Source organism: Polypterus senegalus, chromosome 10 (genome assembly GCF_016835505.1).
Source record: "Polypterus senegalus isolate Bchr_013 chromosome 10, ASM1683550v1, whole genome shotgun sequence".
Lineage (NCBI taxonomy): Eukaryota > Metazoa > Chordata > Cladistia > Polypteriformes > Polypteridae > Polypterus > Polypterus senegalus.
Genome location: NC_053163.1, coordinates 86,240,539 through 86,266,757, shown reverse-complemented (window position 1 = coordinate 86,266,757; position 26,219 = coordinate 86,240,539). Strand labels below are relative to the sequence as shown.

The 26,219-nt window shown below is 36.1% G+C and overlaps 2 protein-coding genes across 8 annotated transcripts in view; one reads left to right on the top strand and one right to left on the bottom strand.

Moving 5' to 3' along the window:
* Window positions 1-2,368: 2,368 nt before the first annotated feature.
* On the top strand, window positions 2,369-14,388 carry zbtb33 (zinc finger and BTB domain containing 33). 4 transcript variants are annotated; one of them, XM_039766078.1, is made up of 2 exons: window positions 2,369-2,583; window positions 4,648-14,388. In XM_039766078.1, the coding sequence occupies exons 1-2, from the start codon at window positions 2,430-2,432 to the stop codon at window positions 6,672-6,674; spliced, it is 2,181 nt and encodes a 726-aa protein (XP_039622012.1). In that variant the 5' UTR covers window positions 2,369-2,429; the 3' UTR covers window positions 6,675-14,388. The 4 variants fall into 4 exon arrangements, with proteins under 4 accessions (XP_039622012.1, XP_039622010.1, XP_039622013.1 ...); XM_039766076.1 differs by having other exon boundaries at window positions 2,370-2,625; XM_039766079.1 differs by having other exon boundaries at window positions 2,520-2,597.
* Window positions 14,389-15,681: 1,293 nt separating this feature from the next.
* The window catches only part of tmem255a (transmembrane protein 255A), a 68,175-nt gene continuing 57,637 nt past the window's right edge, over window positions 15,682-26,219 (bottom strand). For 3 of the 4 annotated variants that reach the window (XM_039766081.1, XM_039766082.1, XM_039766083.1), the window contains 2 exons: window positions 17,137-17,280; window positions 15,682-16,571 (listed from right to left, as the gene is read on the bottom strand). In XM_039766081.1, the coding sequence (XP_039622015.1) occupies window positions 16,422-16,571; window positions 17,137-17,280 (294 nt within the window). In that variant the 3' untranslated portion in view covers window positions 15,682-16,421. The remainder of the gene's footprint in view (window positions 16,572-17,136; window positions 17,281-26,219) is intronic. The other variant, XM_039766084.1, reaches the window with a different exon arrangement.

Below are 26,219 nucleotides of genomic sequence, written 5' to 3'. Positions count from 1 at the left end.
GTTACTTCATGGCCACAGTCGTTATACCCATTGCTGGCCATGTTACATGGGGAGGTGGTTTCATACGACATATTATATAATAACTGGGTCATAACTGCCTGTATAGTGCATGTAAAATTGCTGCCATTGGACCATTTTTATGTGTGGTCAATGTGACAAACACCTTTAATGTTTCTTGTGAACAAGACCCCCAAGGTATATGAACTCCTTCACTTAGGGCTGCTGCTCACTGCTTATCTGCAGGGAACATGCCATCTCTTTTTTGAGAGAGAACAACTAACTCATTGTCCCCCTCCTCCATGCAGCACTGATCTTAACAAGATGATGAGGCTGGTGTACCTCAATGACTTTAGAGCTCTGTTATCTGGAGGTATGTGCTTCTGATAAGATGTGAGGATAACCACAAGCTTGGAGCTGGAGTTTGTCCTAGTGCAGTGGTTCTGAAGTTCAGTCCTGCACCCCGCCACCATGGTTGCAGGTTTTTGTTTCACTCAGTTTCACAATGTTTATTTTACCTCTAATTGATCTCATTGTTTAAATAGTTAGCCCTTTTTTAGTCTTTTTCTTCTGTGTCTTCTTCTCTTATTGTTCATTCAAAAAATTCAAAGTAGGGTCAGATTAGTATTCATAAGATATTTAGAAATGTGTGTATTTTTACCATTACTTCAGCTTATAAGTTTAACTTTCTTTTGCTGTTTTTTATTATTTACCTTTTTGCTGTGGACTTTGCTCTCTGAATTGTATTCTTCTATATTGACAGCTAACAAGGAGTGGAGTAGTCACAGGCATAAACATCAGTGAATGCTAAAAGGCTGCAGTTACTTCAATGACAGACACCCTGTCAAGGTCCTTGGTAAACAACTGCTGCAATAATGATAATACCTGGAAAAGAGGAGGATGGTAATGCTTTAAATCCAGGATAAAACCACTAAATTATCCCAAGATAATATGTATCAATGTTTGCTAAATACCAATTCAGATTTTGCAAATCCAGTTTTCTACTTTTTTGATTGGCATTAAAACACAGAAGTTGGAAAAACACCACTTGTTTAATTAAGGCAGGAGTTGAAGTAAAACCACAATTGGTTGAAGCCTGCAACAGAACGATCCCCAGGACTAACCTTGAGAACCACTGGACAAAAGGGTGCCACAATATGACTCGGAGTTGCTGGGAAGAAAACTTTAACTGTTGTTTGCATGTGTACACTAAACAGGCATTCTGAGCAATTGGCCATTTCAGGGATGTTGGATTCAGAGCTTTAAAGGGTATCATCTGATGACTTTATAGTTTTACTGGGAGACTTTAGGGGTCATTTGGGGAATGAGATACCTGTCTGATCAGAATCCATGTGGTTAATTGTGTTTGTAAGAATTACTTAGGGATTTGAAAAAAAATCACTTTAGTTTTATTTTTTTTGTCTCCTTTTTGATTTACTGGTACAAGAAAACCCCCTCATGCGATATACCGTTTGATGTGTCTTGATTCCTAGTTATGCAAGACAAGACAGTTTTAGTGTTTTCCCAATTTTGGTCCCTCTGGGCCCCAAAAAAACAATTTTTAAGCCATTTTGGACCAGCGCCAAGGTTTGTGCACGAAATTACATCTTTATGATGACAAGAAAACCAATAGGCGTCTTTAGCAGAAATAATCAGAAGGACTTGAAGTTGTGCATGCCACATCAACCGACCCCAGGGTTTCACCCTTTAATGGGATGTGAGGGGTCACATAACTTTGAAAAAATGTGGATCCGTAATATAGGCATTTGGAGTATCGTTTTATACTAGTTTGAGATTATTAATTACAAATGTGATAATGCTTTTGATGTATTATTCTTAACTGGTGGTCCTAGACCTCTTAGAACCACTCCCAGAAGGTTTAAAATGAAAAATTTCAAACATAAGCATGTGGGGTATCGTTTTAGACTATGTCAAGGTTAGTGATTACTAATATGGTATGCTATTTTGATTTTTGATCCCTTTCTAGGGATTTCGTTCTCTATGGACCTCTATCAGAGGGTAAAAAATGACAAATTTCTCATTACAAAGTATTTGGCCTTTAAACATTTAAAGTGAACAAAAACATTTTAATATTTTAAATATTTGATGCATCTATTCTTGTTTAGTATGCACTTGTACCTCATGAAGTAAATCATTGCATTTCTTAAGAAAATCCCGAATTAGGCTAATTCCGATTTTTTGTCACCTGGGTTTACGTGTTAGTCATGGATTGTTCATATGGAGCACCATTTTCAAACAAAATAAAACATGATGCAGAGGATAAAATTAAAATAGCATTAAATTACTGAATATGATTGCTCAGTTGGGGAAATGCATTTCTAAAATATTTAACTTGTTTTGTTAGCACGGAATTGGTTTGCGTTACCGGTTTTGCTTTTTTGTACTCCTCGTCCACGCGGTGGCACGCAGTGATGGTACTGTTCTCTTGCGACCCCAGCCGGATGTTTTTTGTCAGTAGGTCGAGCGGCGCGCGTGCGCAGTACAGAGAGCCGGAGAGGGCTGTGAGGGGGGCGAGCCCGGCCGTGTGTCTGTTGTTTCAGACGCCGAGGACATTATCAGTGAAGAGTGAGGGAAAGATTGTGCGTTTCCTTTTTCTTTTGGGGGCAGGTAATAAGCAAAAACCTTAATTGAAATCTGTGTCAGCGCCAAGGTAGAATGACATTATATTAGAAATTCAAATGACGAGGCCGGCATTTTTTGCATTAATCCAAGTAAAAAGGCCGCAACCTGATGTGAACCAGGAAGAAAGCCTCGCATCGGTACTGTTTCCCTTTATGCCGTACATTTTATTTTTCATTGTCTAAGACTGATTTTTATCATTGATTTGCAGGCTTACCTGGAAGAGGGACGTGTGTGGTGATTTCTAACGTAATTTAATCCATAGTTTAGCGTTTGCATTAGTCATTTGTATTCTCATTTTTGAAGAGCATGCAGGCTTCTATAGCTTATGTAGGCCACAGTGATCGAAGCGGATGAATGCTTGGTGCTTCATAACGCCTTTGTGAAGAGAATCTAGCCTCGTTTGGTGCATATTGTGTTATTGTTAGATCGGGATGGTAATTCCACATTCAGAACTGAAAAGAAACCCATCTCCTTTTTATATAAAGACCAATGCATTGCACGCGTCACTCGGCAAATATTAAATATTCAATGAAAATCGGAAAAACTCTTGTTCTTTAAGTTAAACCTTTAATTTCGTTAAAATCATTTCAGAGGATATAACTCAAATAACGTTTTCTATTTTTTGGTCTTAAATAGCATAAGTCAAATCTTGAAATTGGAAACGGAACAATGCGCTGTCAGCCTCTGATGTCCCTGCTGAAATTTGCCTTTAAAACTGTTACAGATTTCATCGAGTTGACCGCAAATACCTGCTTCCCAAAAAGTGTTTTGTGTAATGGATAATGAATGTGTTATAATGTTATTTTTTGCATGAGTCTCGTTTTGTATATTTGATGTTTAGTTAATTGTTTAGTATTGACTAATTTTAGTTTGTCTGTGTGCCGATCTGTCATGGTCTTTGGCACCTGTTCACTTCTGGTGTATGTTAAACGAGTAATGTTTAATACTGTATTCAACCTCAATATTATCTCACCATAGCATCGTTTTTCACCTTCTTAGCATTGCTTTAAAACTACACATGAAAACACATAAATTGTTTATTTTTTGCAGACATTCATTCACATTATTGTTTATTTGTATCTGATTAGTTATTGTGATTATCTTTGTATTTTCTTCTAAATGACATGTTAAAGAGAGTTTTGCATCACTGTGAGCTTCAGAGATGTACCTACAGTAATTCTAGCACAAACACATGGTTTGAATCGGTTGAATTTTTTGGAGCATTCATTTTATTATACTTGCTAATGTTTGGCGTTTTTATTTTGTGCTCTTTCTTAAAACCTTCACTCATTGACACATGCAAATAACACAGTAGGTAACATCTGGTCTGCTAACTTGGTAGTACATCAAATTGGCATGTTTGCAAAATATTTGTGCCAGATGAACTAAATAGGAAAGATAACAATGGGGTAAAGTTAGGAGCATTTGGATATACTAAAGCACTCCATTGCTCTAAATATTTGGTTAAGTTTCAGGTGTAGAAACAAGGCAGGTCTTGCTTGGCTTCTAATAAAAGAGTTGGAGGGAATGGAATCCGGCAGCCTCTAACTGTTTGGACAGATTTGTTTATCTGTTTATTGTTGTGTTTTTGTTTTTTTTTTAAATATCATTACATACATTTAAAAAAAAAGTACATATACAGTGTGTGGCATTTAGCAGGAAATGGTTGTGTATAATAACATGATAATGTTATTTAAGAGAACAAAACATAGTAACACAAGCTTCAGTCAAAGATATATTCACATAAGCAATAAAGTGCTACAGCCATTGTGTTCCACAAGAAAAAAAGAGTCAGACTATGATGACAACACATAAGTAATCCTTTATTATTACTATTAGACACTGTATTTTAGCATTTGATGTAGGCATACGAAATTGCAAAAGAAAGATGTCAACATGTCTTTTTTTTTTTTAAAGTGTTTCACAGTGAAGTTTAATGTAATTAACAGATTAGTGTTTTGCAGTAGTTCCCTTTCATTACGCTAAGTTTTTTAATTTTGTTTGCAGGGATGGCAAGCATTAAGCTGATTTCTGCAGCAGATACTCAATACCCTGGAACCCTGCTGAAGTGTCTTAGCGAACAGCGCACATTAGGACTTTTCTGTGATGTGACCATCATTGTACAGGATCGAAAATTTAGGGCTCACAAAAATATTCTGTCTGCCTCAAGTTCATACTTCCATCAACTTTTTTCAGTTGCTGGTCAGGTGATCGAGATAAACTTCATAAAACCTGAAATTTTTGAAGAAATCCTTAACTACATTTACAGCTCCAAAATCATCCGTGTTAGATCCGATATGCTTGAGGAGCTCATTAAGAGTGGACAGACATTAGGGGTCAAGTTCATAGCAAATCTTGGTTTGCCTTTGTCCCAGGTGAAGGGTATACCTGGCTTATCGAAAGACGAATCACAGCAGGATGTAGGATCTGGAGCGGCATCTCAAGAACAAGGTGCATCTGGAAAGAATAATTCAAAAAATGACCAGAATGCACATGACGCAAATGTAGAAATAATGCCTATAATTACAGAGGCTTATTCACTATCTGCTGAAGAATTCACACAGTCAGAAAGTTACGACGATAATGACAATGATTCTGATAGTGATGATGTCATTTTCTGCTCTGAGATTGTTGCCCCTAAATCTACACTAGGCAGCTCAGCTAATTCAGTCTCTGAAGTAATAGACCTGGAGGCAGAAAGTCAAGAAGAGAATACTAGCGTAGAAAATAGCAATGTTGCTCCTGTCAGCAACTCCTCAGGGTTGAATGAAGAAAGTAATGATAATTCAGACTCAGATGGAAAAAACAATTTACCTGAAACTGTGGATGACCCAAAGCCAGTGTCTGCCACTGTGTCAGCCTCAAGCCAGCTAGATTCAAATTCTGTTGTCTGCCCCCCAAAACCCGCCTCTTCTGATGCTACTGCCAATTTGTCTTCTCCTGCTGGCTCTTCTTCTTGGGATAGCTTTTGCAGTCCTCCTTCTACTCCAGTTCCAGTGACAAATTCCCCAATAGAAGCATATCCTAGTCCTAAAGAGAAAGAAAATCATGAGGGAAGTGGAGTACAGAAGAAACAAGTAACTGCTCTATTGGAGAAGTCACCCTCTAGACCTGGAGAGTTTAAAATCAAGCTCTCAGATGTGGGTACTGGAAGCACTTCTGCTAAAACTGTCCCATCAAATAGTCCAAAGAATCTTTTAGCTGGGAAAACTATCACCTTAGATAAATCCGCTGAGATTGATGCTTTGTCTACAGGCTGTAAAGTGTATGCCAATATTGGGGAAAACACTTATGACATTGTCATACCAGTAAAGGATGATCCTGGTGAAGGATATTCAAAGGACAGTGACGAAAAGAAAGCCAAAATGTCCTCGCCAGATATTCCAGATTCCCCTGGTCGTAAACGTGTAAAAGTGAAACATGATGATCATTATGAGCTTATTATGGATGGTAAGATCTATTATATCTGCATTGTTTGTAGACGGTCTTATGTGTGCCTAACCAGCCTACGGAGACACTTTAACACACATTCCTGGGAGAGGAAATATCCATGTCGATATTGTGATAAAGTGTTTGCTCTAGCAGAGTACAGAACAAAGCATGAAATTCACCATACTGGAGAGCGCCGCTACCAGTGCTTGCTATGTGAGGAGTTTTTTATCAACTACCAGGTGTTGTCTTCTCATTGCAAATCCATTCACAATCAGGATCCATCAGGAAAGAAAGAAAAGGATGATGCTGAAATCAAACTGTACCGGCTTTTGCCTTGCAAGTCTTTGCAACTTAGGCCATATTCCTATGTTTCTAATCCTTCAGGCAAAATTCCAGTTATAAATGATGAAGGACTTGTATATCAGGTACCTGACAGCAAACCACCAGCAAATGATAATACACAGTCCCAACCACTTCCAGCTACCAAGCAGGCTGTGAACTGGGATGATATATTTGTTCATCCTGGTAGTCAGCCTCCTTCTTACATGCATCCTCCTGAAGGCACTTCTGAATTCGAATTTATTATACCAGAGACATATTAAAATGGGTATTGATTGTGGAAGGTAACAGGCAGCAAGTATGGCCTGTTCTCATGGGTCCAAGAAAAACTCCTACACAAAGCTGTTGGTTCTCAGTTTAGATCACAGGTAGGAGATTTTAGTACTTTTGCAGTGGCTTGCTGTAGATGGACTTTGAAAGACATTGTGGTCATTTTCCTGTTTTATTATTGGTTTAAAATATGGAAAAGTTCAGCGTACTACATTTTTTTTATACAACATCATTTTTAATAAAAAAAGGGTGATTTGGTTTCAGCTGCTTTAGAAGGGCATCAAAGAACTCCTCTAATTCCAGTATCTCTGAAACTGGCACTTGCATCTCTTTGTTAAATTTTAACATTTTAAAGGAACAAATGTTTCTCAAAATGTGAAATGAAATATTGAAGAATTTTAGCAGAATCATTTTCTGACTTGAACCTCTTGCATTCTTACCTGCGTTCACAAAAAGCACACCGAAAGTAAAGCAGATTTCTGCCACTCCACACTTTATATTATAAACTTTTTGTTTAACATGAAATAAACCTATTCAAAAACATTTAAAATGCAGCAACTTCTTCATATCAAGGTTTTAACATATTTACAGAGTATGCTCAGAATTCTGCCCGACCAGGATGGGATATGTCTGAACAGTTAACAGGAAAAACAAATAACATGTGCTTCTACTCTTCCCTTGTTATGATTTTCATGTTGATAAAAGTATTGGGCTTCAGGTATCCTAAGAATTATATCCATGTTTAAAATTTAACATGGGTGATTTTTGTATTTTGTTGTAGTAGTCCTTTTGACATATTTTACATTGACATCTAAACTAAATAATTGTCATATTGGTGATGTGAAAATATTAGTTTATTAGGCTCATTAAAGTTGTAACATCACTATAAGGAAATAAAAAAAATCAAAATGCTTTATTGTCTAGTCTGAAATTTAAAGTAAAAATTAAGAGCATTTTCTGTTCATCACAGTACCTAATATTTTTACACTTTGCATTATTGTGTATCAGGAGTAAAGCAAGACTATACAAAATCTCTTACCCACAATGGGAGAAGTGACTGTTCGATTGTTTAATTTTCTGATTAACTGTAAGTTAATGTCTTTATTCTTGACAATGAATTTTGAGCTGTTCTGTTTTGTTTTTCCAATAGCAACTAGGTAGATTCAAGCAAGTTCTGGTTCTTGTTTTGTTTCCCTTTCATTTTTTTCTAAGGGTTCATGGAACCTAACTATGAAATTTACATTCATGGTTGTTTCTTGCTTTTTATGTGGATCTTACACCAATCTGATAAAAACAAGGCAATGGTCATTTTACAGGCACTATTAGGTTACAACCTTGATTGTAATGTAGATGTCCAGTTTACGTGAGATTTATTTTTCTGTGTGTTATCTTTAAACATGTATTTTAATTATTGTTTGATGTTTTGTTATACTGACTTTTTATGTAAAATGGATAAATACTCGTACTGGATCACTGAGGTGGTACAATTAATTGACAGTGTTCAAGCTGACATTTCAATGTGTGATATTTTATTGCATATAAGCAAAGAAGCTATTAGAATCTGGTATCCTGCCAGTGTAAAACAATGGCAAGAAAAATTGAAACAAGAGTTTGGGGAAATGGGTGTAAATTTTTTTTTTTTTTCTTCTGCAGTAACTTGTTCCCATGCAACTGTAATGGTAAGTAAGCATATCTGTATTGCGTACATTTAATGTAATTATTCCACAAAAATAACCTTCTTTTAGAGTTCTTTCTTGTAATTCAAAAACACCTGGAACCAGACTGTTAAGTCTCTTTCTTGCTACTGAGACTATTGGAAAAGTGACAATAGAGGGCCTTCGGGAAAAGTTTTCAATAGTAGTACTCTCTCCAAAAAAAAAAAAGTGCAGATTCTGAAACATTGAGAAATGTGGTCGGTGTCCATCTACTATTGTCCCATGATGCTTTCATTAATTGTGGTTGTTGATTTAAAAGATCACATTTTATCCATTGTTTGTAAAGTCAGTTTTTTTTAATTCACTTAAGTTTGGTCATGTTGTACAGCAGTGAAAAACTTAGAAAAAGCTATTTTCCTTCATGCAGGATACATTGAGTGCTTTGCTGACATGCTGTGTTGGCAAAATGAACTACTTTCCTCACTACAAAGGCATTCATTTAACCTTTTGTTGCATTAAATTGCATTGTAATTTCAATACATAGTACTTTTAATTTGTAACAAAGGTGAAACAAATTATATTTTTGTATATTTATATTTATATCTTGTGTTATACTGTGATTACCTGCTTAGTTGACATACTTTGAATCCTGAATTTCCCAATTTTTTTTTTATCTATACGTTTATGGGGAAAATGTGTGTGAAAACTCTTGGAAATGACAGGTTTACAGTTTAAATACTACTGTTCACTTTGATATAGTTTTTGAATCTTTCTTTTTTCATGTACTAAGAAAATGAGTGTCTGTTAAAATGTCTGTCCATATTCAAAGCACTTTGAAATAGTATTAACCATTAGAGGCACAATAAAATCCAAAATGATTCATGTAAAGTTTATTGTCATGTACATAATACAATGAAATTCATACTTGCATGTCTCCTTAGACAGTTGACAAAAACACAATACCAAAAAGAAACACAAAATGAATGGTGCCCGAGTTGGACTGTATTCATGAACATTTTAGCCCATTGAATATCTTGAATCCTTAAAGCTCTTCCTCCAACTGGAAATAGTTCCAAAAGTAGACATGTAATTAGAATTTTGCCCAGTCTCAGTTGAAGTTGTGAAGTTTAGGAGTACAACGTCTGTTCATCCTCTTTGCCAAATGAGCAATAAATCATTTATATATATTTTTCTATTCTACAGTAGTAGAGCTAAAATATGCATACAGGTCCACCTATTTCTTTATGTATAACCTCTGCTGCAATAATGCCACTGTGCACTTATCCGTCTTGAGAAGATATAATCTAAAGCTTTTTTGATTATGCATAGTCAACTTTTCCTTATGAGGCTACATGTTTAATGTACTGTGTTTTAAAGTTAGTAAAAGTTGGCCTGTAGCAGCAGCTTTGAGCCCAAGGGGACCCTCATAATGGTGACTCAAAAACTATTGATCCAGTGCAGGCAGTGCCTGAGCTAAACTGGGGAAAAAAATCCATATTCACTTGGGAACTGTAACATCATGAAACATTTTAAAATGCATTTTAAGCATGACACTGTAATTTTTTTTTTTTAGCAAAGTATAGTGTAAAAGTGCTCCGATATTATTGGATCCTGTAACATACACCTTTTTTACTTTTATGTTTATTAAAGCCATTGAAATTGCTAACTCATTTTGTCTCAGTTTTGTTCTGAGGATGTGATTGTTTTCCATTTTGAAATTATTTTGCATTTATTTTATACAAAAGTGGAAATGTATTAAAAGATAATACAGTGATGCATATATCTTACAGTGATTGAAAAGCACCATTAAGTGAGTGCATTTATGTATTGCTAATTGTTCATTTATGGGGACAAGCAGGGTATCTAAAGTAAAGAACTGTGTTTGGAAAAGTCCAGATGTTGAGAATATTGTGATGACAAGGTGTAACTTAATTGGTTAGTGTCAAAACAATATGAGGCATTTTAACTTTAAGGAAAAAAGCATAGTCCAGGCATTTATGATCGTAGGCCGCATGTTCTTTTAAAATGTTTGTAGTTTTTGGTTTCGCACACATTTTGGATATAGTGTTGTTTTTTTTTAAATTTTATAGCACAGTACTACATTAAGTTGCATTAGAGCATTCACTGATTTGGACTAGATCCTGAATACAAAATTTTCATATTGCAGACAAAGTAGGTCACTTCCCTCTTGATTAAGCTTGCCTGTGGTTCTTTTAATTCTTCTTGATCGTGAGCACCCAAATCCTTTTACCATTGTTAGAAAATTCTGTTTCTATGCCCTTTGGATCATTAGTTTAAACCTGTACATCGTAAAGTCTGAGATCACATGATGTTAGTGCATTTATTATTTCATGTGTCAGGATAACAGAGGCATTCACTTGAATTAATTTATTATGCAATATTAATGTGAGTAAGTGGGTTTCTTTCCACAGGTAAACTAATTAGGCTTGTTGGAAACTATCAATAGTCCTTGTGTCAATGTGCAGGTTTACAGTGTAAAGCTGGTTTATTCCATGTGTCTTGTACTGCTTGGACAGGTTGTGACTCCTTGCCACCCTTTACTGGGAACTTTGGCCCAGGGAATAGATCAATTGTTTCACTGTTACTAAGTGGAGAAGCAGCACATAGGCAGCATATTTTAGTGTGTACTCAGCGTCGTTTTGATGCCATGCATTTTCTGGCTTATCATTGCTTTAGGCTGTATTTAAACTATTTTCTGTGCACAATACTTGATCAAAACGTTGACTGCAAGCACTTATACTATAGTCATTGCATTTTTATTGCATTAAAGATAATGGAAACGAAAAAAAGGAAAGTACTTTTGCTTTTAGTGTCTGAGCAGTTAAAATGTATGTTATGGTAAATATACTTCTGGACATTTGTCTTTCTGCTCAGTGTGTTCTAAACAGAAACTTTCATTTTTTTTAATCTGAAAAAAGTAAAGGGGTAAAATATTAATTGTCTTTGTATAGTTTTGGAGTGGATAAGATTATCTATTTTTTCTTTTTAATGCACTTGCATTGGTGGAAAGGGTAGGGTTTTAGTGTTATGAAATCTTGCAGGTGCAGTTTATTCTAGCAAATAATTCCAAAGCAACATATAACTTAGTTAATATTTTAACTCTTTGTGTTAATTAAGCAATGTGATTGCATCTTTTTCAATTAAAAATTTATTCAGGGTTGTAAAACAAATGGCTACAATACCAAATCAGTTGCTCAGTATGAGGCAAAAAAAAGAAAAGGTTATTTCCATAATTTTTTAAAAGTTTAAAATACACAGTACATACCACCTTGTGTTTGGATGAAAGTAAACTCCTTTGGTCCTTTTAGCAAATGTGTAAGTCCATTAGAAACAACAACTTCAGTAGCATTTAGACTGCAAGTTCAGCATCACTGTTAAATAGCTGAAATTGGTCTGGATTCTGCCACATTTTCCCAAGGACTTTATATAATGTACTGATTTTATTTTGATGCTCTACAATTCAAAGTAATATGTGGATCATTAGCTGGTACTGCTAACTAATGCAAACACCTTAAATTTAAAATTTGTGCATTAGCAGTGTATGGGTGCAACCAACCCCTAAGTTTTCCCTATCATTGCCTTTTTAAATTGCATTGAATTAAATATAGAGACACAACTTGCAGCAGGTTATTCTTTATTTAACTCCAGAATGGTTAATATATTGACAATAATTGGGAATTTGAGGTTAGTCCTGACATGAAATTGAACCTGTGTGTAGCTGTGTCATTGTCAACTGATTATATAATGCAAGTGCTGCTTTTCATTGTGTTGAAAACAGTTGGTTAAATGAAAAAAAGACAACCTTTGGAGTTCCTAGATGAAATTTTTAAAAATGTTAAAATAAAGCATGACAATTGCAGATCCTAAAGCATTCTTTGTTTTTTTATTTTGCTTATTTTTTTCTCTTAAAGGGATACTTTGTTTAGAGTCAACTAACAGAATAGTTGAGGCAAATGGGACTTAAAAGTAAAAGAAACTTGAATGACTCCAAAAGACAAAGACATTACTAAGAAACATGACACATTTAAATTGTATCTGAATAAAGTATCTTTTTCGTACAAAACACCTTGCCTGATAAAGGGCCTTAGCTGCCTCAAAAGCTTGTATTTATAATCTGTTTAGTTAGCCAATAAAAGGTGTCGTTTCACCCTACCTTCTCCTGTACAAAACAGTTGAAATTCAAAGGAATCGTCATAGCATAGTTTCAAGCAAAAACTAAGTAGAAGAGGGAGCCATTTCTTTCTGCTTCAGCAGTGAAACACCGTATAAAGCATAAAGTAATTTAGTTCTGACCAGTGTGTCATTTTCAGAAATTTATTAACTAATTGTCAAGTGGTTTGGGTATTGGAACATGTAGGTGATAATAGGTTGAGATGAATAGATCCTGTTTCTAGATTTAAATTTATGTGGGGTTTAATTAAACAATGTTTTTGTGTGTGGAGCAAATGGTGTATGTCAAATCTTTTTATCCAAATAGCATTTAATAACAAGTACAATACAGATCTGAAAGTGAAATATTTATAAATAGCATCTGAAAGTAGATTGTTTAATTTCAAAAGAGACTTGGGAATAAAAGTTAACCCATAACCCCTTATACTTTTGTCAGTTTTTCACCATGTGGTTTATAGGAGCATATAGTTTGCAAATTTTGTATTTTTTCTTGTTTGAAGCATTATACTTTTAAACACTTTAATGAAGCCATTAAATATTGACTGCTTAAGAAAAAAATCTATGTGGAAGTCCATCAGGTCGAGTAGAGCAACTTGAGCGTGATGGACTGTGTAGTCTACTGTTACATTCTGTAAAGGTTTTCATTTTTTATTCATTTATTTATAACTGATATGTAATTAATTTACTATTCTGACGTGCACTAATTTCAACAGTGCAACTTTGTTTCTAACAATGAAATTTGTAAACTAATTGTAAATAATTGTAGTAAAACTTTTTCTTCATCCGAGGATTTGTTTTATGTATTTGAGATCTTATTTATATAGGTCTTAGTTTCCAAAAAGGAAATAAAACTATGAATCCAAGTTTAAGTCTGTGTTTGTCTTTGAGGAAATGCAGAAGTATATCTGTCAATAATTTTTAAACAATGTAAATGTTCCAGTTTATTCTTATGGTATATATGTTCTGTCTTCCCTTTTAGTGTAATTTTGAGTGTTCAGTACAGTTCTCCAGTGGCTATCTGTATGAGTTTTCACGATAAACAACAAAACTTTTTACAAGGAAAATGTCATACAAAAAAGGTATTTTGTACATTTACAGATTTTTTTTGAGCTGCTTTAGTCAAAGGCGTCCATTATCAGATTATACTTTTTATGATAATAACATGCAAATGAAATAGTACCAAACTTTGCCAATGCCGTTACTACCTCACAATGTATGGACCTAAGCTCATTGCCAACCTTAGATGCCTTTTGCATAGCGTCTATATTTGCATTGTGTTCCTGTGAAATTCCTCTGACAGCTAGGCATATTAGGTTCATCAAAATGTGTGAAGTGTGAATGATTCTTAGTACTTCATAGTCCTTGTCCTAGCCAGAGGTGATGTTTTACTTGTGATCATTGTTTCCAGGCTAGCCTTCGGCTCCTTGCCACATTGCACTAGAGCAGTATTTTCGGAAATTGAATGACACAAATTGAGATCCTTTTGTTTTCTCATTTTCTTATAACACTTTTTGTTTAATTTAGCCAAATGTTTTATTGATATCATTTTGTATTATCATTGTGCAAGGACCTATGTATTAAAGTTTCTGTGTATTAAAATGTAATTAAATAATCAATTGAATTAATGTCAGAAGAAGGAGGGGTGGTGAAGATGTGATGAAGGCAAGTTAGTAAATTAAGTAAGTTAAACTTTAAAATGTATTTAACTGATTTTGATGTTCAGGGCTAATCAATAGAAATTTCTTATATGGCTTGGAAGAATTCATATTTTTTACATTGCATATGCAGATGACCTTTATTTTGCAGTTAAATTCTGTTATTGATGCAGTTACTGTATGTTGCTAATTGTTAAAAAAAAAAATTGTGTTCGAACCCAATATAATATAGAGTATTACACACAAACTCTTGGAGTAATTCTTTTAATAACAAGTAATTTTCTTTTTTTTAGAATTAACAATTAGTAATTAAAACCAGCTAAGGGTGACTATACACATCAGAGTGTTAGTTTTGTTTGTTACTTTTTTTTGTGGGAAATGGTAACCTTTATAGCTAGTTTGCCTTGGGCCCATTTCAAAAGTAGAATATTTTCCTTCTCCTTACTAAAGAGTGTTTTTTGTTTTTTGCGGGTCTGTAAGAGTTTCATCTAAAAATCTTTTTTTTATATATTTTAACCACTGAGGGGAAATTCTTTTCGTGATCAGAGCTCCAGTTAAGTCAAAATTCTAAACTTTATGTGGCACACACTAAAATCTGCTAATAAAATACTTTATATACGGTGTCTAAATCGGATAAGTATCTGGACTTTATATGATAGGGGTGTTACTTTTCATGTTTAAATAGTGAAAATTACACTAAATTTACACAAATTTATACAAGAGTAAAGCATTTAAAGGTGAAATGCAGGAATAAATATGTTGCCTTGTTAAGGTTAATTTGTTGTGCCCCCTAAAATTAACCATTTACAGGTGTAGGCATTACTGTACACTATTTAGATTTCTGAATACACTTGCAGCATTTAAATGATAATGATCTTTGGGCAAGAGCATCATAGGTATGATGTTTGCACAAGCCAAAATAACTAAAGTAGAGTCTGCTTTGCTGCATTTATAGAAAAACAAATGTTGATATTTAAAGCTTTTCAGAAGTATAACATTGTTTTTTATTTTGTTTTTAAAATACAGTGAAGACTAGGTGAAGTAAAAGAAAACTACAAGGAACATTTCTCTCCCAGTCCTGAGCTTTTGTCTTGTTTCGCTTGTGCCCATGAGTTTTGACATATGTTAGATTACTAGAAATGCTGCGATTGTAATGAGTTTCATTTCAGTTGCATATTTTATGTACAGAAGGTGCTTTTGCACATTAAACAACTCCACCTTTGTATATTTTGCATGGGCTGTTTAATGTCATTGTACTATATATGAAATAAGACTCATTAAACTGTATTCTGTACTGAATTAGCCATGATAGTAAGAAAAAATATAAAATCCTTTTGTTAACATCAGTAGTTCATTGGCCGTTTTCTAATGTTTTAATTTTAGGACTCGTACTTTTGCATGTAGTTTTAAATTGTGGCTGTCACACCACACAGTGTACCAGTAAATGTCACATTCTTCATGTTAAGGTTGATTTTTGAAACAAATGTGAATGGACACAGTTTCTAAAATACATACATTTTTATTTATAAGTAATGACTATATTAATAACTGATTATAGTAATCTCTAAATATTTTTGAAGTGTACTCGTTTGCCTCAGGAGGTAAATTTAGACATACATGTATCTTCGGCAGAAATACTTTAAAGAGAGATGAAAACCAACAGTTTTTAATGAATGGATAAATGTCAGAAAAACAAAATACGGTTAAACATATACTAAAATCAATTTCTTATCCTCCGATTATCACCTCAAATGGAGGCTGAGTTCTTTGATTTTATAAACATGCATAGAAATTAATGCAATTATGATGTCTTGTCAATTTCTTGGACAGAGGTGTAGAACATGTTCTTAATGAACCCACAGACACTTTGTGCTCCACTCCTGAGGGGAACATGTTTCTTACTGAGAGGATTGTTGAGGTATTTTGAAACTTAAATGCCTCAGAAATGTGATATAATACAAAATCAGAAGTCCACATCCATATAAACAAGGATGTTGCTACAAGCAAAGTCCATTATTGCAAAACAATAAATCCACAAAATTACTCCAACGGCAGTTCCAGACAGCATGTCATGTGCATTTGTAGAAATTTTTTAAAGTTCCTTTAAAAAAGAAAAAGTAAATTCACAGTTCTTTTAAAATGGGCAAATAGAAACCTACTTCTTTGGTGCCCATTACAGTACCAAGCTGAGAATGTTAGTATAAAAGTGAAGAAGTCCTGGGGAGATGGGGATAATCCTTTAAGGACTGTAAGGTGGTGGTTTCTCATCTGGAGGGAAGTGAGGTGGTGAGTAGCGTGGAGGGATGCTAGATGGCCACATATAGCTGGACATGGACTGGGAGTCATCGGACAATCCAGATGGTGTTGATACAGGAAAAATGGCTGAGTTCTGTAAAATAAATAATATACCTTGAGAAACAGATACAAGGATTTTTACACACAGTAGAAGGCCATTCTGTATAATAACTTTTACTAGAGGATTTATTAGCTTTTTTTTTTTCTTTTCAGTGAATTCATCATGGTAGTGAGATTATAGAGTAAACTTTTAAAAGTAATGCAGTATGAAACATGTCTGCTTAGTTATGATGTTTACTTTCTGTTAACTGAATTGGATTTAAATGGTTAAGAATACTTCCTTTTCCACATTTTGAAGCCTGTTTTTAGTTTTATTAATGATGAAGAACAAACACTCCTACACACAAGTGTGCTACCAGTATTAAAATAATTATCTATGTTTCCCTTGCACTGTTTTCATTCACGGTCATGGAACTTGCTATTAAAGAAAAACTTAGTAGAGCTTTGCTTGCATTTTATTCAATTTTTCATGTATTGGAGAAGTCTCCTACCTCTTCTGAATGAGGTGAATTTCACTTTTGGGACCTTGAAGACAGTAAACCTTTGAATAAAATGCTACCAACATGCAAGCTGCTGCTGAGGTGCAGGCAGCAAAGTACCTGCAGGTCATAGGCAGTGTAAGGTGGCACATTTGGGGTACTCGGGTAGTAGCTGTTGTAGGAGGCCATCTGATGCTGGGGTTCACGAGGTGGTGGAGCAGGGAGGGGTTCTGGCTCACAGGTGCTTTGAGGAGTACCTGGAATCTGAGGGGAAAAAAAAAAAAAAAACTTTCCTGATACAACTTGGGCAGCAAGGAGAGCAAAACACAAGTACATTGGCCTTTTTGTTTTGATGGTATGGGCGGCATGCACTTTCACATATCGTAGTTGCTTTAATATTAGTAGGTTTATGCAGCTATATCCAAACATGTTTTGTTTCCACTTCTTTCCTAATATGTCATGGGTATTGTTTATTAAAAGACACACTATTTACAGCTGAACTAGAGCATGAAAAATAAAGAAAAGTTCAGTATTAACTTAAAATTTAGTGCTTCTTGAAATTTGATACATCACTCAATGGGCTTTGTTAATATTATTTGATATTGTAAAATACTGTTCATAAATGATTTTTTTTTATTAACAACCCACAGACACAATTACATTTTGCTTTCATTATTTTGGAATAGGACTTATTGTTCCAAAAATATTTCATAAATAAAAATGCAATATCCATATTTGAAGTACTGCAAATAAACAAAAATATTACAATTTTGAAAGTAGTTATGGCATATGCTTATTTTCTGACTTGTTTGAATTGGTTTCTCATTATTACAGGTAATACAAGTTTTCTTTGGCAAACAGAAAAAAAAAATGTTTTGCTGGACAAATTTTACATTGGAAACCAGTTACTAAAAATAGTAATAAGGGTGGAACTTCAAAATGAAAGCTTAAGGAATACTTCATCAAAATTGATATTTTTTTATTTTGTATCAAATTTCCCCCATGTTAGTAATGTCCAGTCTGCTGTTTTTATGGATAATGGAGACAGCAGAGTTTCTAACAAAATACACTTCCATGGAGACCAATGCTGAACAAAGCAAACAACATCAAAGGTCCTTGACAAAAATCTTAATATACTTTTGTCACAGAAATGTATCTGTCAGATAAATTTGATCATATTCTCATAACATTGCAATTTTTTTTTTAATATTGTTAAATAAACCATTTCCAGAAAATTCCACAATGGCCAGGGAGAGCACTTTCAAATGTTGCATCAGTAAGCCAGAACACTATATTTTTAGATTTTGTCAATGGCAGGTTCTAAAACGGCACCAATGATTTGACCTTCTGTGTGCTGAGGCACCTCCAGTATTCACAAATCTGAAAAATTCTTTCTACCTCATGATGTCCCCCCTCACTTTTATTGTACTCCTCTCTCAGAGCATACTGATCTGGTGCAAGTAGGAAGGTAGCCAAACAATGAGCAGTTCCTTTTCAGGTTTCCTGATCGGTTAAGGAGTGCAGAAGCAGATCTTCAGTTCAAAATGTCAATCTGGTTTGTGCTCGTTTCCCAGTCATTTACTAGAGTATCTTCTGTAAATGTTTAACACTGTTTTAGAAGAAATACACGTTTGAAATGATGTGAGCATGCAACTGGATATCTAATATGTGGATTTTGAGACAAGTAAATGGAGGTTTTGATATTTGCTGTGGTTCAGCACTCGTCTCCATTGACATACATTGTATCAGGGATTTTGTTATTTTCGCTCTCCATAAATAATATCACATTAAACAATTTTCCTGGCTATCACTACAAAACTGACAGAGCAATTAACAGACAAAATAAATCTTTTTAGGTGTTACCTTCTTTTAAAATGCACAAAACAAAGTTGACAGTGCACATTCTTGAACAATACATTTGAGATATACTGTAAATATAAAAATATATTGCCATTGGTTTTTATAATAATTAAAGTTTCAGTGGAGATGTTTTAATTGGCAGGTTAAATGCAGTGCTACAGCATGCCCTTTACTTGAACTTGAAGTCATTATATTTTTGCATTGTTTCTTGGATTTTATTCCTAATTTAAAATCTCATCACAATGCCAGATTGTATTCTTTAAAGTTTAGCCAGAAGACACTCGCACACAGGTAACAGACTGTTTGCTTCAGAAATCTCATCTCTGTGTTAACTTTGTTGTTGTCCAAGGTAATCTGGATTCTGTTATTCCTTAAAAGGTAAATTTATATTTCACATCATCTTATCCTGTGTGGCACCAGTTAGCAAGTTGATAGCTGGTCATTTCTCTTTCCTTCCTTTCCTTTTCCCTATATTTTTATCCTGCTATTCACCTTTTCACTGTATTCTGTTCATGTTATAACTATATAGTTTTGGTTCTGCAGAGTGATGCCATCCATCCATTATCCAGCCTGCTATATCCTACCTACAGGGTCACGGGGGCCTGCTGGAGCCAATCCCAGCCAACACAGGGCGCAAGGCAGGAAACAAACTCTGGGCAGGGCACGCACGCACACACACAAAGCACACACTAGGGACAATTTAGAATCGCCAATGCACCTAACCTGCATGTCTTTGAACTGTGGGAGGAAACCAATGCAGACACAGGGAGAACATGCAAACTCCAGTCAGGGAGGACCCAGGAAGTGAACCCGGGTCTCCTAACTGCGAGGTGCTGGTTAGCGCCACCCACCTAAGCAAAACTGTTTCCAATAAAAGTTAAAGTACCACTTCCGGTTAGCAGAAATACCCCTAAAGTTGATAGAAATCTATGTTTTGTACCTAATTCTTGTGTGCAAAATTTGGTTGACCTACGTGAAAGTGTACCCAAGTTATCACGTTTACATACCCACACAGAGACATAATTCCAAAAATGGTATTTTCGGACTTTCGGGGAGGTCTAAAATGTCGAGATTCATCAAAATCTCAATATCGAATTTTTGGACGATTACGATACTTTCCCTCTACTTTGTATACGACAAAGTAAAAAGACCCATCCACATGAAAGGACCTGTATTTATTTAGATCCATAACAGACTCCATACAAGAAATAACCATAAACAGATAAACTTGTGGAATACCAATGGGTCATGATATTAAAAAGACTTTTTCTGAATATGCAGATATACGGTCACACAGCCTATGCATTTGATGCTTTGTCCACATATTAGGAACCTTTTGAAAGCCCACAGAATCAATTTCATATGCAGAGAAAGAACCCTTCTCAGCATGAAATGATGCTTTGACAAACAATACTTCAACGAGGAGCCACACAATCCAGTAAAGAAGCATAAAGAGTTCTTTTTAAAAGATCTTGTTCAATTTAATCCTGGAAGCAACTGCAACATATTCCAAGCCAATAAATCAGTGAAATATTAATTATAAAATCTGTTCTGCCAAAATGGTATAAATGCGTAATGTATTCCTCAGTGTCCATCTTTTTTTTGTGAGCTGAACTCCTAAAAATAATCATTGTATAGCAGGATACAGTGCATTTTTTACATTTTGCGCACAGTCTGATTAATGGACTTGTTCATTCTGAGGTGGAACGTGAACCAACAATCTAGGGACAAAAGTCCAGTGTCTCCCTTTTCTTTTACACGGTCAGCTACTGTAACATGTTCTTCTTCAGACACAGTGACCGTCAACTGAAAATTTTATATATTTGTAAAGCTAGTGAAAAAACATCTGCCACTGCATCAGAAGATAAATCGTCATGCCCATCCACCCTGCCATTTTCTGCTTCTTATCAGGGTCCAGGTCTAAGCAATGATTCCTAGACATCACTTGTCTCCACCACCTCCTCTTAATTCTTGAAGGGAGATACTGGGGCATCTTCAGGCCAACCAAGAGATAAAACCACTTCCGCTTGTCCTGGGTTTGCCCTAGCGTCTTCAGTCAGTTGGAGGTGCCCAGAAGGCATCCTAATCAGATGCCTGAGCCACCTCACTGGCTCCTTTCAATGTGGAGGACCAGCAGTTCTTTGAGCTGCTTCTGAATGTCTGTGCTTTTCATCGTATCTCTAAGGCTGATCCCAGACACACTACGAAGGAAACAGATTTCTACCACATGTATCCGTGTTGTAGTTATTTTGGTTAATACCTGCAGCTTAGGATCATACTGTAGGTGAGGTTAGGAACATAGATCAACTGGTAAATCGAGAGCTTTGCTTTTTGACTCGGCTCCTTCACCACAATCCACTGGCAGGCTGGAACAACATCCACATCACTGCAAACGCTGTTCTAATATGCCTGTTAATCTCCTATCCCCTTCTCCTCTCACTTGTGAACGAGATCAAATCATAAAGTACAGATAGAAAATATAAATCCACTGATCTCTCCACCCACATCATGGTGAAGTGAGTGACACATTCTAGCTGTTGCAGGCTTTAAGGAGAGTCCTGGGGCCTCTTGTATAAACAGTGCGTACGCACAGAAATGTTGCGTAAGAACTTTTCCACGTTCAAATCATGATGTATAAAACCTACACTTGGCGTAAAGCCACGCACTTTTCCATGGTATCTCATACCTTGTACGCAAGTTCTCCGCTCGGTTTTGCAGACTGGCGGCACCCAGCGTCAAAGCAGTGCTACTGTTCCTGTGTGGTTACTCTTTTATTTTCCTGATGCGGCTTTATAAATACACTGAAACTAACCGCATATTGTTGATTAGTGTAATGCATCTGATTGTAATTAACTTGTAACAATATAATGGTCCAGGGAATAGCCATAGTATTCCAAATACCATAACTGCTTTAGCGTTGTTACTCTCACTGCACCTTCTTCTTCTTCTTTCATCTGCTCCCATTAGGAGTTGCCACTGTGGATCATCTTTTTCCATATTACTCTCACTGCACCACTCAGAGTATTTATATAACTGTATCTGAGTGTGAATCACAGCAGCAGCTGATCGGAAAGAGAATTATCGGTATACAGTATCAAGCACACGCTGTCTCAGCCACGGCAAAACGTTTCAAAGCCTTTCCTGTACGGACCTCACGGTTCAGAAACAGTTTCATCCCACGAACTATAAATGCACTCAAATCAGTTGCTCCTTGTAGAACTGTTGGTGCTTATAAGTACAATCACCCCACTGTAAACTTGCACTACAGTTATAATATTACACAACCTGAGCCACTTTATAAAGCACGTATTTACATATGATGACGATATCATTTTTAAGATGAAATGCAGCAAAATATGCTGATTATATTATACAGATATAAAACTTTAACTTCATTTAAATAATCTATATTCTTCACTGGGACTGTCGTGAAGGATAGAATAATTAAACATGTACTACAAAGATATTTCAATGTTCCTTAAACATTTTGAAGAATCGGCGCTCTAAGCTTACAGATGACTTAACGTCTATTACAGAGCTGATTGTGTGGTGATAGGTTACTTGGAGAAAGAAAAGCAAGGACTGCAGGGTCGGCCACGCCAATATATATTGAATATAAAACAGAAAGAGAAAATAACGACACAGCTAAAAACGCAGCAGCAAATTTCGACAAAAGTTAAATACTTGTGTCATGAGCACAAGGCGGATATGCAGTGTCCACAACGGACGTGGCCATCCACCGTGCATAAGATACCATATTGACATTGGCGGGCGAAGGGCCACCGATTCTTCCTCTGCCCAGGGCCACCACAAGCCTAGAGCCGCCCCTGAGTACTGCTGCAATAAATAATTTCATCGAAGGTCGCACACAATCACTGCGCCGTGAGACCCATGTTTAATAACGTGCTTTAACTCCTATCATCATGAAAATAATATATTTATATATCACGTATACATCTCAGTATTTTAGTTATTCAGAGAGCTGTAATATCACGAATGTAATGAATTCTGTGTCCAGTCGGAGGAAGAGAGCCGGTTTAGGAAGCAAATAGTGATTCACACACATAGAGCACATAGAAGATCAAATACAAAACAACGCATTTAATGTGCTATTTTAATTACGATGTGATTTGAGAAACTTGTTAATTACATGATTTTAAGATGAAGTTTATGATGTTCTACTTTAATGACAAAATAAACTACTGTACATGATTAAAGTGGAAATTTCGAGATTAAAGTTGACATTTTGTGCTTTTTCCCCACTGTGTGCCTTTTTTCTCTGTACCCTAATAAGCTTTAATATGACACTCAGACAGTGGGCTACGACTCGCCTTTTCACGGCGACTTTGATATGTGACTTCTTTTTTATTTCCGGTACTGGCCGACTTTGTGAATGTGAGCTTTCAAGTTTCTCCAACACGCTATGTCACTCGATCAACTTTCTTTTGTTGATTATACCACGGTTTAAATAAACATAGTATGTTTTTCCTTTGCCTCCACTTGGTATTCACTGAAATTCTTGTATTTTCCCCCGTGCTTTTTCCATTTTCTTTTCACAGAAGGCTGAGCTTAAGGGTGATTTATATTGATTTGCATATTCAAAGAGGCGTAATTCTGGGAGGAGTTGGAGCGGGACAGAAGGCGCGTGCACGTGCGTTAGCTTTCATGCTGATCAGGATTTGTGTAGTACGCACAGATTCCTGCATCTGGATTTTTCTGTGCGTAAGCACATTTCGGCTTTTGTGCTTACGTTATGTTATAGTGCAAGTTGTACACACGGTGTTATACATGAGGCTCCTGGAGAGCAGCTATTTTAAAATGCTTGACTTTGGATATTTTTCTGAATTATTTAAATGAATGTTGAATCTTATCCCCAAAGAATTATTATTTAAGAGTCAACAAAAATAAAATCCTTCACACACTCTTGCCAGTAGTAATTAAATTTAAAATACCAAATCTCAATGCTAACTTACCATGCAAGTCAATTAACTCAAAACTGCAGGTTGATAAAAAGGAATGAATATACAGTGAATGACATAAAATACATTTTGTATTAAATTAGAGCCACCAGGCATGAACAGATTCAAAGCTTTGACTTGTACACTGATGATCTAAAACATTACGACCACTCCCATATAATGTGAATGATGTTGTCTATCTCGGTAGCATAATGTTAGATAGTTGTACTCGATGTGTTGAATGCAGAAGATATAGGATAAGTTGTTTGACTTTGATGAGGGTCACGTTGTTAGCCAGATGGATGGGTCAGAGCTTTTCTGTGACAGCAAGGGTTTTGGGGTGCCCTCCGTCAGCTGTGGTGAGTATCTACCAACAGTGGTCCAAGGAGGGAAAAACCATGAAAACCTCTGACAGGGTGCTGAGCCACTAATAATCATTGATGTAAAAAGTCAACAGGTTATCCCATCTGGAATGAACCAACAGTAGGGCTCCTGTCACACAAATTACAGATAGTTGTAATGATGGTTATAGTAATGTGTCATGATGCACAGAACATCAGACCTTGTTGCATATGGGACTGCATAGTCGCAGGCCAGTCAGAGTGCCCTGCCAACCTCCACTGTCGAAAGTGTCACAGAAAGTGTCCCCAGGAATCTGAACAATGTAATATCATCTACTGTTGAATTCTGCTCTGTACTTGTAATATTTCTATTGCATTTCTATTATATTGTGTTGAGGTTTACTTGTGTTCTGTATATTGTATTGACCCCTTTTTTTTGACACCCACTGCACGCCCAACTTACCTGAAATGGAGTCTCTCTTTGAACTGCCTTTCCCAAGATTTCTTCCATTATTTCCCTACTAGGGTTTTTTTGGGAGTTTTCCCTTGTCTTCTTAGAGAGTCAAGGCTGGGGGGCTGTCAAAAGGCAGGGTCTGTTAAATCCCATTGCAGCACTTCTTGTGTGATTTTGGGCAATACAAAAATAAATTGTATTGTAATGGGTATACGAGAGTCAGAACTAGGTGAAGAAAGTTGTCTTGGCTGATGAATCCCACTTTCTGTTGCATCATGTGGACAGCTGTGTATGTGTGTGTTGTTTACAAGGTAAGAGTGCACTGTAGGAAGAAGACGACGAACCGGTGGAGGGAGTGTAATGCTTTGGGCAATGTTCTGCTGGGATCCCCTGGGTATGGGCATTCAAGTGGATGTTAATTTGAAACATGCCAGCTACCCAACCATTGTTGAAGACCAGGTACACTCCTTCTTGACAACAGTATTCCCTAATGGAAGTGGCATCTTTTAGCAGGTAAATGTGACCTGCTATGATGTGCAAATTGTTCAGGAATGCTTTGATAAAGAAGAGTTTAAGGTGTTGCCCTAGCTTCCAAAATTCCCCCAGACCTCAATCCAGTTGAAAAACTGTGAGCTGTGTTGGAACAGCAAGTCTTAACTGCAGTGGCACCACCTCACAACTTAGATGTTAAGAGGATCTGCTGAGATATACCACAGGACACCTTTAGACATCTTGTACAGTCCATACCTTGGCAGCTTGGAGCTGTTTCAGCGGCACACAGAGGAGCAACAGCCTAACAGCATAATGGCAGGGAGTCGTAATGTTTTGACTCAGCAGTGTAGTTTTCAAAGGACATCAGTCCATTTTAGATGCCTGTGGTATGTGCATATTTTGAGCAGAAGACTTCATTTACTGGATTCTGTTAAACTAAGCAACTTTATAATTATAAGTACACAGTAGAGAAGGAGTGGACTAAGTGACTTTCTAAGGTGCAGAGAGAGAATCGGTGGTTGGGATTGAACTTGCATTGAAATGCTTTTGCTATTAGGCTGCTGTCACTCTTAAAAATAAAGGTGTCAGAGTGCTTCCTCAGAGCAATGCCGTCCGAAAAGATCCATCCACATGAACCTTTATTTATCTACATCCGTAACAGGCTCCATCTGTAAATAACCGTGACTAAATGGTAACAGATTTGTGGCATACCAATGGGCCAGGATTTTAAAAGGACTCTCACTGCAAACGATAACAGACTTAGTCCAGGTTTTCTTAATCTGTTTGTGTTCTGCTAGGCAGCCTACCATACATTGAAGATTTCAGTTTTTTTGTGCAAATTAGGAAGTTTTCCAAAAACAGACTACCAGCCTCATATGCAAAAGGATCTTGCCCAGAATGAAGTGGTATTTTGTCAAGTAAGAGTTCCGTGAAGAGCTGCACAACCCAGTTAAGAAAAGTGGTGCGTTGTAAATATAAATCACTACCTGCACAGCTCCACCTTTTAGAAATTAGGGGACAAACACAAGGCAAGAGGAATCAATTGAAAACAAAATAAATATGGGCAGCACCTAAAAAACACCAAGACAGACATCAAAA

Coding starts and splice junctions, on each gene's coding strand:
- zbtb33 (XM_039766076.1), top strand. CDS start 2,430: ATGGTACTGTTCTCTTGCGACCCCAGCCGGATGTTTTTTGTCAGTAGG. Junction 2,626..4,647: donor CCTTTTTCTTTTGGGGGCAG/GTAATAAGCAAA, acceptor TTTTGTTTGCAG/GGATGGCAAGCATTAAGCTG.